The sequence below is a fragment of the Hypoxylon trugodes genome (assembly GCF_022578975.1).
Source record: "Hypoxylon trugodes strain CBS 135444 unplaced genomic scaffold F4822scaffold_3, whole genome shotgun sequence".
Taxonomy (NCBI): Eukaryota; Fungi; Ascomycota; class Sordariomycetes; order Xylariales; family Hypoxylaceae; genus Hypoxylon; species Hypoxylon trugodes.
Window position 1 is genome coordinate 891,523 of NW_026250018.1, and position 13,144 is coordinate 904,666.

General features: G+C 47.1%; 3 protein-coding genes across 3 annotated transcripts; 1 reads left to right on the forward strand and 2 right to left on the reverse strand.

The window, feature by feature from the left end:
- Nucleotides 1-3,506: 3,506 nt before the first annotated feature.
- Nucleotides 3,507-4,535, forward strand: F4822DRAFT_426584 (alpha/beta-hydrolase; the record flags this gene model as incomplete). The annotated part of the gene is made up of 2 exons (XM_051460589.1): nt 3,507-3,613; nt 3,749-4,535. 2 exons carry the CDS (start codon nt 3,507-3,509, stop codon nt 4,533-4,535), a joined length of 894 nt encoding a protein of 297 aa, XP_051316512.1.
- Nucleotides 4,536-6,031: 1,496 nt separating this feature from the next.
- Nucleotides 6,032-7,961, reverse strand: F4822DRAFT_162457 (MFS general substrate transporter). Its single transcript, XM_051453151.1, has 2 exons — nt 7,473-7,961; nt 6,032-7,418 (listed from the first exon to the last, which is right to left on the reverse strand). The coding sequence occupies exons 1-2, from the start codon at nt 7,664-7,666 to the stop codon at nt 6,116-6,118; spliced, it is 1,497 nt and encodes a 498-aa protein (XP_051316513.1). The 5' UTR covers nt 7,667-7,961; the 3' UTR covers nt 6,032-6,115.
- A 2,171-nt stretch (nt 7,962-10,132) lies between these two features.
- Nucleotides 10,133-12,033, reverse strand: F4822DRAFT_162474 (MFS general substrate transporter). Its single transcript, XM_051453152.1, has 2 exons — nt 11,114-12,033; nt 10,133-11,026 (listed from the first exon to the last, which is right to left on the reverse strand). The coding sequence occupies exons 1-2, from the start codon at nt 11,942-11,944 to the stop codon at nt 10,514-10,516; spliced, it is 1,344 nt and encodes a 447-aa protein (XP_051316514.1). The 5' UTR covers nt 11,945-12,033; the 3' UTR covers nt 10,133-10,513.
- Between the last annotated feature and the right edge of the window lie 1,111 nt (nt 12,034-13,144).

Here is a 13,144-nt window from a genome sequence, read left to right on the forward strand (position 1 = left end):
TGAGCCTCAGACCCTTGTCTTGCTATGCAGAGCCCTGTAATAATGGGACCGACTACAAGGAGTCAAGGAGGTTCATGCAAATGAGCTAGGATAAAACGGTCGAGCAATTGGGCGGGACCCATGTGCTTTGACAAGCTGCCAAACTGACCCTGCATTCTTACACACATACACGAGCGTTATTTAGTTGATAATTTTGATAATTTTGCAGCGCACGTTTGTTGATTCGTTAGTTGGTTAGTTAGTTCTTCGCTGAAGAATCTGATCTGTCTGCCTGCCTAGATAGACGGTATAAATCTAGAGGGAGTATTATTACTATGCCGTATGACGATTCGTAATTGTAGTCAAGAACGCGCAATCGAGCATGATGTGTATAGTATGCGGATGATGAGGGATGTTTTCGGTAGGTACCTTAGCTATCGGCATGTAACTGAAAAAGAATTTAAGCCAAGCCTACCTACATGTACCTACCTAAGATAATACTTACCTCAAATCTTAAAAATAAGTCGGAGTCAAGGTTTAGGGTTAAACTCTTTCTTCGGCGTCACAATTACTCTATTTCTTACATATATGGTATAAATTGTATATATCGTTCCTGTTATTGTAATCTCGTCTACATTATTTGACATTATTTAACATTGTTTGCTTTGCGGTCCGCCATCTTCTCCGACTCCATTAAGTAATGTAACTTGCATGTTTACTGGAGACATCTTTGTTACTAGAGCTGATCTTCTCCAATCTTATCACAACACAAATTCTCCGACTTGGTACACTATTTTATTCTATGCAGCACTTTGACAATTATCTACTCTACTTTTACACAGCCACGAAATTCCATATGTTCGCGACATGAACTACATCAGAACTATTCTAGTCTTTAATATACTAGTCTATAATGGAAAATCTCTTATTATCAATTTTGCTTACTTAGGAAGTCTATAAAGGAATCACAGACATGAGAAGCCTAGAACCAACGGGCCGGTATCTTGAAACGAACAGCTCGTTATTCTCGGATCTATCTACTGTATCCCACTGTACTTACCTAGTAGTTAGGATGGGTACCCCGACTCTGTTAGACGAGTCTCTCTTCCTAAGCCCACTCAACCGGTGCAACAACTAAGAACACTAGCAAGGCTAGGTAACTCCTGAGCCAGGGGCGCAGCACTGCGTTTCTCGACTGGCTGCTGGGTCCTCTCTACCCCTGACATCTATTCTGCGATCGGCAAGCTCACGGTCCGGGATTAACTGGAGATTCACTTCGGTTAGGTAGATCAGCGGCAGAAACACACTCTACAAGACTACAAACAGAAATAACTACGGGTACGACTACTGCAAGATACTCGATTCAGACCATTCGAATTTCAACTTGGCCGGGTCGGGAAAAGCGTATATGAACGAACGGACAGACGGACAGGCACAGAAAAACATGTGAGCAAGAACAGATGCGATGATCGCTGATGATTCTGATTCTGATGATGACAGTTGCAAACTCCGCCGTCATCTCCGCCACTTTTACATTTTACCCCTACATTTCGGAACCGTGAGCATCACCTTTTCTATCACAACCCAAGTACCCCGCATGTTTCATCCTACCAACGATCTCGACCTCTTCACGAATCACGATGAAAATATCTACGCATACCCAGCTATGCCTACGTATAACGTCTAGGTAGGCGGTGCTACCTTACCACAGCACATGAGACCAGGTATGAGGTATAAGATAACACCCCAAATGGTATAGCATAAAGGAAAATGGAAGCTTCACGTCTGAGAAAGGGTTTCTAAGAAGATTCTATCGCAATTCCTCCTCCAATCATAAACCATAGGGAGATTTATGCATGTCTCACAATTATTGAGCCTCGTTCAAGCAGCGACGATATTAGTGGTTTTGGAGTCTTGGCAGGCGAATCCTTCGTCCCGTCTCCAGGGTTAACTATACCTTGTTACCCATCACGAATGCGGTAAGAGGCTCGCGATATGCCAAACTCCAGGGGGTTTAGCACAAGCAACAGAACAGCCCCTGGCACGAGAGCAATTATCAAATCGGATTGTTAGTCACATATCGGACTTTAAAGAAAACAGAGAAAAAAGTAAGCTAGGAACATTATTAGCTCGGTTCCGCAACCGAACTTTGCGAACCTTGCCGGTAGCAGCTTAGTCTCGCACCCGTAGACTCGGATTTCATGAAGCTATCGTCTGCAACAAGAACGACGGACAGCCCTAAAATGACCTTTTTGGCCCTCGAGTCATTAGGTGCATCGCCATTTTTAATGTGTTACACTGGCGAGGGCTAGTTTTTTTGCTTCCAAGAGCGTTCTAATCATCCCACGACGCTCTAGAACCTTCCTTTTGCAGCCAATATGACCGAATTCTTGACGAGTCACAGAAAACCCCCAGCTCCAAGACGGGATGAAGCCCCTTGGGGATAGATTAAATTCCACCATCACCACCATCATTCGAGTAATGTCTATATGCAGTTGCTAGCGCACTGCATTTTAACCCAGCAGCAAGAAGCAAGTTGCTCGTGACAAGAGTGGTGGGATGAGAGAATATGTCAGAGATACCGGCGTAATTCTCCGCATAACCATTCGTGTCACTGCGTGTAACAAGAAAAAAAAAGCATGCAGATGCATCTTGGAGTAACCGTCACTCGGATATAATTCGCTGGTAGGTCTCGCCAATTTATTCCAAGTGAGTGTGCCGATATGACGAGTCACACTCTTCGCGCCGATGCACAATGAATAACCCAACCCAACCTCTTCATTAAAAATTATTTTCTCTATATTCAAGACAATGCGGTAAGATATCTAAGGTAGGTGATGACGAGTGATACAAAATGCAACGTGCCGTCGGAGTTTTTTCAAGTCCTCGATTTTGACACTAGTTTCATCGTCTATATCCCAAGCAATTGGCGAGTGAAAATGAGAAAATAAAAAGAATGGCGAATGTTACAGTTTCGAATAACATCACCTTCACATCGGCAAATGCCATTCATACCACGTAAAAACATGGTGTCCTTCCTATTGGAGGGCGTGGGATAGAAACCTTCGCATGCATGAGTATCGTGCAACGAGTAAGATAGGGAGTTGCAAAAACGCAGTTGAATTGCTTGACTAATGTTCCATTCGCCTAGAACGCGTCATGGGATGGTTCTAGAAACTCGCGGGAGACATCAAAATATCTGCATGTCCAGGTACCCAAGTACATATACCTAACATACTCGATATACCATCCTTTGGCGATATAGACATACAGAATCGAAGATCATATGTAGTTAAGAGCTCATATTGATTAACAGGATATAGAAGCCGTCAGCGTCATTTTCGTCCCGCCTCAAACATCAAACAAACAGCAACAACATCAAACCCTAGCTCCGCCGATACTTCAATGCAAGGACAGTAGTCCATCTCATGCGCCGCGATACCTCCGACCCAACCACCAGGACTTCATTACGTCGGCGAGCCAGGGTTCTAGTCTAGTCCAATTTACCCCAGAACATACCATCATCCATGGCCGACGCACTCCGATACACGATCCACCAGTACGGCACGCATGAACTTCAACGCGTAGGGGTATGGGATCTAGACGTCGACGACAGGGCGAAATACTGGATCGTGTGAATCTCTTCTTCTTTCTTCTCCCTTGTCAATATATTCGTCATCCTCTCCCGTCCCCCCATGTCAATTATACTGTCAACCGGGTAAAGTGAAAAAGAGAATGTCAACTAACACGTGATCCCCTCGTACTGTAGCTACATCCACGGCGGCGCATGGCGGGATCCCCGCATCACACACGAGACTTTCAAAGCGATTGTGTCACACATCTTACAGAGTCACGGCGAAGGAGTAAGATCAAGTATAGCGGCTTTCGCATCTATTGATTACCGCCTCTCCCCGCATCCGGACTTCCCCCAGGACCCCGCGGGGACTCCGCCATCCCAGTACCGCGACGCCATCCACCCGGATCATCTAGATGACGTGCGCTCTGCGATCGCGTTCCTTCAGAGTAGCTTTGGTTTCGCGGGGAAGTATGTCCTAGTTGGGCATTCGGCGGGCGCGTGTCTCGCGTACCAGGTACTAGCGGGATTGTCTTCACCTTCTTATCGGCCCGATCGTAGAGCGGGGGATGATGTTGAGGGGCGAAAGGGGGAATTGAAATTACCCGGAGCCGTGTTTGGCTTTGAGGGCATTTACGACTTCACTGGTCTCAATGCGCGTGTTGATGGGTCATATGCTGGATTCTTGACAGCGGCGTTTGGACAGCCTGAGAAATGGGATGCTGCGGCGCCGTTGAAGTATGAAGGTAACTACGGCGATCGCTTTAATGGAATCGCGGCGCTGGGGCACTCGCCTGATGATGAATTGGTAGATGCGCAAGAGACGGAAGGCATGGTAGAGCGGCTGCGAAAGGATGAAGTTGAGGTATTGGTTGTGGAAGGATTGAGAGGTAAGCATGACGAGGTCTGGCAGAATGGAGATGGTGTCGCGAACGCGATAATGAGGATACTAGCTCTCCTACGAAAGAGGTCGATACCGTAAACCATACGGACACAACTGAAGTTACGATGAAAAATCAGTAGCACTCATGCATATCACGTAAAATAAGACCCAGTGGCAACCTATGATTAGTATCATTGATTGAAGGCGCCATTGATGAGTATGAATTATCTCGTCTCTTAATCATATCGCAACCCGACTCTTAACCTCCTATCTATCTCTACAAGGCTCTCCTTTCTTCTCGCATTCATTCCTAGAATGCCTCTCGTCTCGCATTTCCCGGCCCTTCCGGTTATCATCCGTCATATTATCGAAGCAATGATGGTATGAGGTGTGGCAGTATAGCCAATGCCACAACCCCGACTCAATTCCAAAGTGACGTGAAGACAAGACTTTGGCATTCGAATGTAATTATACTCTGTCTAGACTAGGTAAGGAGAATACGTTCTCAAAATGAAGCCCATGTCCCTCAGGTTATCCGTGGAGGCTTGAGTAGTCATCCGATGTCACAAACGGAGATGTCTTAAATCCAGCACACAGGCGTTTACCTCAGTCCTTCACTCTTGGGCTGGGGACATGATGATAATTTACGCACATAGATACACTATCTAAGCGGTATACGTTGATTGATAATGTACGTACCAGGCAGGTAAGCTATCTAGATACTTCGAGAAGAGACGTTGAGGCTATCTCGACACTCGTGGTAATTATAGGGGTTTTACTTTCTACGGACTAGGCCTTGTAAACTCGTTCTCAATTCAAAATACAGTATTACTTCTCATATTTATCATTGACTATCGTTCTCACTGACCCCCTTCTTGTTACTCATCGAGAAGAGGCGGAAAAAGGGAAGTGTCGCCCCATCGAACAGTTCCTGAGCACGTATGAAATTATACTTTAGGGAGCAGGACACATACCAACCGAAGAACCCACGAAGACGCTTAGTCCACACCATAGTCAGGTACGTACAATCATTATAGAATGAATATCTCAATTCCCGGTGGCGTGAGCCCTCATGACGAATCTCCTTTGGCACGAGCCGGGGCATCCGAATACGACTTCGCGAAAGTGAGTAAGCGTATACGTCGGCGGATATGCGGCTCTTTGGCATCTAGAACACGCGCGGCAGTTCTTAAGCGCGGCAAATAGATGACAGCGATAGATGATGGAAGGCTACGTAGACTGCTCTTAGATTGATCTCAATTTTAGGTAGAAAGTCCGAGATAGGGCTATGATGGTGCATACTGAATGTGCGGAAGTGGGGAAGGCTGTGGTGTATTACTTTGATACGGGACGTTAACGAAACCATAACAGATTTGTGTCTTATCATGTGGTCTATTCTTAATACTATCTATCTTTCAAATGACCGCTACCTAGCCCTGCCCACCGCTTGTAACAGTGCTGTCATTCTCATTCCACCAACACCGTTCCAATATCTATCTATCAAATCATGAATCACGCAGAATCCCACACGCAAAGGCGTAGGTCCATAGGTCGTTGAGTCCTTATGTACAATATATCTTATCTTCTCACACTTCATATCGTATATAGCAGTAACATTCAACAAAATATCAGAATACCCGCATAACCCTAGATATATCCCATCCTCTAAGTCCGTAAAATCACGCAATATACCTAAAATCCGGGTGCTTGTACCCGAGATCCGCCTGCTCTGCCTCAGTCAAGCCCTCAAGACGATGGTCTCGCTTGCCCTGGGCACGTAGTCTGTTCTCGCGAACACAGTACCAAATACCGAAGATAGACAAGAACAGCACAAAGATCTGTGCGACAAGGTTGATCGTGTGACCGATGGGGAATGAAGGACCATCGGTAGGTAGGTATGCCCAGACGGCAAGGATACCACCCATAGTTCCAAGGGTCACAATCCAACCACTTGTTACAGCTCGGACAGCAGGACCTGCCGAGTTGTTGAGACCCCACGATAGGAAACCGGGGCCACCTGGGAAAGCGCCGATGGCGCAGAGGTATACAGCCGCGTAGCGAAGGCCGTTGCCAGTGCCCCATCGGAGCATCGCGAAACCGATAATACCAAGAAGTGTGAATAGCGCAAGGTAAATACCACGCATGCGTGTCTTGTCGCTGACGAGACTGATTCCAATAGCGATGAGCGAGGCAGCAACGTACACGGGGACCGTGTAGTACTGGGCTGTAAGCGACTCCCAACCCATCTCCTTAAGGAGGGTAGGCATGAACACCGACAAGCCCTGAACCGTGATGTTGATGGCGAAGAAGCCGGCGGCGCAGATGTAGTTGTTGATGTTAAGTAACGCGCGCTTGATATGATGCGGTTGGATTTTCTCGTTAGGGTGAGCCTTGCTCTCGCGGCGTAGTCGCTCGGCGGCAATCCATCGTTCGCGTTCGTTGAGGCTCTTCGACGTCTCGGGGCTTTGTGGTAGGACGATAGGGGCGAGGAGCGCGACAATCATCGTGATAAGACCTTCGAAGAAAAAGATGTTGCGCCATGTGTGTAGTCTCGAGCTCGCAATACCCCATTCAGGGATCTGCGAGAAACCTGCAGCTAATAATCCACCAAAGGCGCCGGCAATCGATGCGGCTGATACGTAAATACCGACTCGGAAGTAAAGTTCCTCTCTCTTATAAAAGGAACTGAGGAAGAAAGCTAAACCAGGCATAGTTCCACCCTCAAAGATACCCAACAACGCGCGGACGGCGCATAGCTGCTCGTAGCTCTTCACAAAGGCCGTACCTACAGATACAGCTCCAAATCCAACAACCAGACCCGGGAGATAAAATCGGGGGCCGATACGCTTAAGTAAGATGTTGGATGGAACCTCGATCGTCAAGTAGACGATATAGAAAATGCTAGTCGCGATGTTAAATCGATATCCGACGAGGTTTAATTCCTCTTGCATTCCCTGGATACGCGCATTCCCAATGTTTATTCTGTCATGGGAATTAGCTTGGCACAGAGGTTAAAAACGATTTCGTGAGTCGTACCGGTCCAAAAAGCACAACAGATACAGAAGAGTAACGGTAGGGACTATTTGCCAATCCAGTTTCCTGCGGACGATGGTTTCCTCTTCCACAGTCCAGCTGGGTGCGTCAGAGGAGCGATCGCTCTTGGTCTCAACCACAACCGCGTCGGGCTGCTCTCCATCGCTTTTCTCGTCTATGGTTCGTATCGGTGCCATGATGATTAACTGTACCTACGCGTAGGTTGGCGAAGTTGAGAAGATGGACAAGGAATAAGAGACGCCGAGAACGCGAAGAGCAAGTAACCAGGGCTCTCGCAGATGTTTATAGATGGGCGATCCGCAGGAATGGTGTATTAGGAGATTTTTCGACCTGGATTCAAACAAGGAAATCCGACCAACCCATTCGGGGGAGTTTCCCAGCATCTTGGTGTAGAGAAAGAGGGTCCAGACCCTTGTATACGCCTTTTCGGCAAATCAGCGAAGAGGTTTGATTGAATCATTATTAAACACCCCGGTTGTGCCCAGACGGATATTCAACTCGACTTGGCAAAAAGCGACGTCGTAGGGTGCCTCAAGTCCTGGTTGCTGACGGACGCTACCCCGCGAAATAACTGGTGTTAAATTGCTTAGCCCTGGATTCTTTCTTAGATCTTACTCCGCAGTTTTCGGCAGACAGACACGACAGCGTTCTGAAACCGGTTCTAGCTAAGGCGAATTTGTTTAATACCTAGTAAATCACCCTAACTAAATGAATACGTAAGTCGACGATAGACTATTGAAAGCCCAGCCCCAGCTGAGAGCCGGACTCAGAAAAACCACCGATGGATGCCACTCTGGATTCTCAACAGTGTCTTGGCTGATACTGAGTGCCTTGGTAGGTGATGAGACTTAATTGGAAGAGGTAGTAGCACTTGTGACAAGCCCAAGACATTTGATTCGAAGGCGAATCTGCTCGAGCCTTGGCGGTCATGTTGATTGTCAGGTGGCAAAGTTTGACAGCTATCTATCATGTTGTTTATTACTACCATGCTCGTTGGCGGCACGGATGCTGCATATAATTAATATTCACTACAGGCTGTTGTGTTAGTAGTTAAGGTGTGTGAGGAATGTATGGTATATGAACCCTAAGTAGCAACGGCGATATTATGTTATACATGCAGTTAGTTCGACTAGATAGAGGATGGGGGTAGGCTCGCTTTTGAAGTAGATTGGTTGGTTGAGAAGATGAAATTGATGAGAGTTGATTGATGGATAGAGTATTCAGAAATTCCGGCTGTAAAAAAGTTTGGGCGAGATAAGAAACCACCGTTTCTGATGACCCATATTTTCCCCAGAGAGGAAATTTAGCCAGAGTGGGGATCATCCCATTTAGTCTCCCACCTTACCCGTTGGGGCTTAAGTTAATTACGTGCGTGTGGAATAAGTGATGCGGGGTCATCACGTGTAGTGTACTTTTTGGAGAAAAAACGCCACGGCAGCCACAAGCATTTAGATTTCGGGGTCTTCACCCGTGGGGTTGGAAGCCAATGAACACGCTTCATTTCCTCATCAAATTAAGTTCGTAGATTGGAGCTAGTACCTAGGTAGAAAACAAAGTTCATACTAATACGCCAGGTACATTTATACAATTATTATGTGCCATTAAAAGTCATTAGGTACTTGTGATATCATCAAAATCGACATACGAATCGCACATAACAGTCATTGATTCGGACCAATGGATTAAGCAACATAATATCTTACTACGAAGACAACTAACCATCCTACTCGCTTGGCGAATCGTTTACGTAATATATTTGCCCTTATCTACCTGCCTACTTTAGAAATGTTCATATCCAAAGCAAGAATGCGTTCGCCTTCGTCCGACGCGCATCTAATGTAACGCGGTTACTGAATGGGTACCTAGGTAGTCTTATATGCAAGCCACATAACGACAATAAGAAAAGTGGCGTCTGCATAATCATTTTTATGCAACCTTATCAAGATCCGACCGGCAGTGCGATCCTTCAAGTTGAGAAAATACAAAAAATAAGATTCTCTAAAGACATGTACTATGCCTCAATTACTTTGCGCTAATGTATCGAGGGCATAACTGTTTGCGATTAACGACAGGCTTTATGAACCCTTAAAAGATAAATCCTACTCTCTCCCACGCTTTGGTTTAGCGTACGTTATAGATATAGTAAGCATCATGGGAATTGAATCGTACCACGAAGGGTTGAATGGAAATGTCTTTTTTTTTTTTCTTATTGATTAATCATATTAATCATTTACTTTCGTATACACAATCCAATCCCTACCTCTGTGCACCCGCACAGTGACCCCCAATCCCGTGCGCCACCGACGGCCGCCGACGTATACACCGCCCCGCGGAAGCAAGCCCAAAGACCAACACAACATATTTGAACGAATAGATTTCTTCTATAAAAATCTGCAGAAGTTGTGTAGCTACAGCTTTATTGGATTGGGGACACAGTATAACTGTAACTACGGCTCGTCGGCAGCCAGGGCTCAGAGACGAACCAATAATAGTCAAACGTCCTTTACGTTGGTTGGTCAGGTGCTAGGTTACACTTCAAGTCTCTCTAACCCATTCTGTAGCGTAGAAATCCGATCACCTAAAGAGTAGACAGGCATTAGAAGAACAACTAGAAAACATAAATACCGGAAGCCTGTAGCGAATGTCAAGTTTAATTCTTTCTATCTACTAAATGCTAAGTGCTAAATTAAAAAATTCTACATTAAATGTGAATTAAATATGAATATAAGTGACATAAGAAAAGTCATAGCTCATACCATTTCCTACTCTTTAATCCTTTGATTCCTTTTCCCTTTTTGTCTTGCCTTCTTTTTTTTCTCTTCTCTTCACTATTGGCATCAGAGCCAGATGAAGACCCAACGTCCACTGAGGTCTTCCTCTATACATAAAACCAGTTACCATTGTAGCCAAAGCATGAGATGGGATACCCATCAAGGGATGGACTTCCCAGCCCGTATTCATATCACGTTACCCATTCGTACACGAGAGCAGCCATATACTAGTGTACACACCAGCGAGTCCGCCTATACCTTCACATTGATCTTTGCGCCAGAGACCCACCACCTTGCTACGGCTATAGTGACCGCGCCCAGCACGGTAACCACACCGGCCCAGACCTGAGCCCAAAGGTAAGATCCGCCAGAATAATCGATGATCGCACCTGCAGTTGGTGGTCCAGCAACAGTCGCCACACTCACCACGGTGAAACACATACCAAATCTGGTACCCATCTTCGAGGGATCCTTAGTCATACTAGCCAAAGCACCGGTGAAAGCACCCTGAGCCATAGAGTTGGTAATACCGAACAGGATCACGAAGCCATACATGGTAGATGGCGTCGCAATGGCAATCCAAGCGAAGAAAGCGATGGCTAAGGAGATGGTTGATAAGATGAATGCATTGATGGGACCCAGGTAGGTATCGGCGAGGTAACCAATAATTGGTCGCGCCGGAATACCCACCGCATTCATGATGAGTAAGAGGGAGACGGCAGAGGTAGGTGTGAAGGAAGCGACCGCAATGGCATATGTGTTGACCTATATGCATTGTTAGAAGACAAGAGTGTTATATTGTATCGATGAGTGACCCCTATGAGCCATGTTTGAGTGTGAATAGTTACTTACGTAGAAGAATCCAAAATACAGAGCCCAATAGAGCATAAATGTTCCTGCGACGAAGATGACATAAGGGGGCTCCTTAAATGCGGTCCACTCCACCAAGGGACCGGATGTCCGGGGGACCAAGCGTGGTTTGAGGAGTAGATTCATGACGAGAACCATGAATAGAGCGACAAACCCCGCGCATCGCACAGCCCAAGGAAAACCGATCTTAGGTACGAGGTATTGGACTGCTGCAGGAAAGATGATACTGCCAGTTCCGGTCCCGGCGGAAGAAATTGCCAGAGCGAGTGCGCGTCTCTTCTTAAAATACGACGCGACGATCGTAATGGCCGGCATATACATGAGACCCAGGCCAAGCCCGGTACATACCCCCTGAGCCAGGAAGATCTGCCAGTACTCCGTAGCGAGGCTTGTCATGAATGTGCCCAATAGCGCGATGAGGGAGCCACCTATAACCGTCTCTCGCGCATAACCCGCATCAGCCAGACGGCCAGCTACGGTACAAATGACGTTATTCAGAAAGATTTGCACGGAACCGATCCACGAGATCTGTGCTGAGGGAAGTTTGAGCGACTCGGTATAGTACAGCTGGTATATACCAAAAGCCGCACCATACCCACAAGCCATGCAGTTGATGAAATGACCGGCAATCACCTGGCGCCAGGCGACAGAGCCACCATCCGGGTAATCATCATCGTCGTCGCCACCAACCGTAACAACGGCAGGTTGTGGCAAAATGGCATCATCAGAGTGAGGGAGCGATTCCTGGCTGTCGGCCAGAGAAGTAACAGCTACCGCATGATGAGACTTCTTGTCGTCCGCAACGAAGACCATTGTAGGCAAAGATGGGAATAATTGGGCTTGTTGGGATGCCTGGAATCTAGGGATTTCGAATTACTGCAGAACTGAAGAAGATACTACTATGGTCATGTCATAAAGCTCATCGTCAACGTCGCGACCCTCTCATATATTCGCCGGGAGGCTCAAGGTCGTCGCAACGTCGATGGAACATATTACCTACCAGAAACATCACGATGTTGCCACGATGTCGCAACTAAGCCAAGGTGCCAGGCCCCAGCGTCCGTTAACGGCTGCGCGAACTTGTCATGGAATTTCCATGTGGAGTAAAGCGCGTTAGGGGTAAAAGGTCTGGCCGCCTTGCTGGCGTCGCGCGAGAGTGCCATCCCCCAAGACGCATCCCATGTCTATCGAGGAACGTTGGTAGATCCTCGCACGTATGGTAGCGAACCGGAAGCTTGCGCGCTGGCACGGAGACTTCGGGGGGTCTCAGCGTGACTCTAGCGAAGGCACATTGCACAATATCACGAGATGTGTCTAGGCTAGTAGTTCATTACCGAAAGGACACCGACTGGAGGGGCAATAACGGTGAGAGCAACATTCTGGGCTTCTTTCGATTCCCTCTCCATCTCTCCATACTCTCCACTTTGTCATCTCGATATGGTCCGGCTGGAGCTTTAGGCTACCGGGGGTTGGGGACGAGCAACACCCGATAACGCTGTTTTTCATGTCTTCATCTCACTCAATCACTCCATCGCTCCATCCATCGTCTCGTCCCCTGCCTCCCTCCCTACCTTTTCGGGTCTGGGAAGGTTGGTATCGTGATATTTGCCAACCCACCTACTCACACATCCATCCATCCATCCAGATGGATATCCACCGAAGGACCCGAGAGAGAGAGTAGAAGTGGAGAGTGGAGAGGGACACAGACAGAGGGAAAGAAGGAAAGAAAGCAAAAGAGATGGGTGGGGAGGGGAAGTTTTGGCTGAAAGTGGGCGACGGTGAAGAAGTTGTGTGAGTGAAGAGAGTAAAAAGAGTGCACGAGTCATAAAATGGTCCGTGTTCCTTATTTTCTGATCTGGCGCCAAGGCGGTTAGCATGCCAGGGCAGTATGACGCTAAGGCCCGGACCGGTTTAGCGGGCCACCGATCTAGTTTAACTCAACGTCACACGTTCTGAATTCTTGACTGGCGGTAACTGCCGGACTAGCTCCGCCAATGGATCCAATAGATCGAC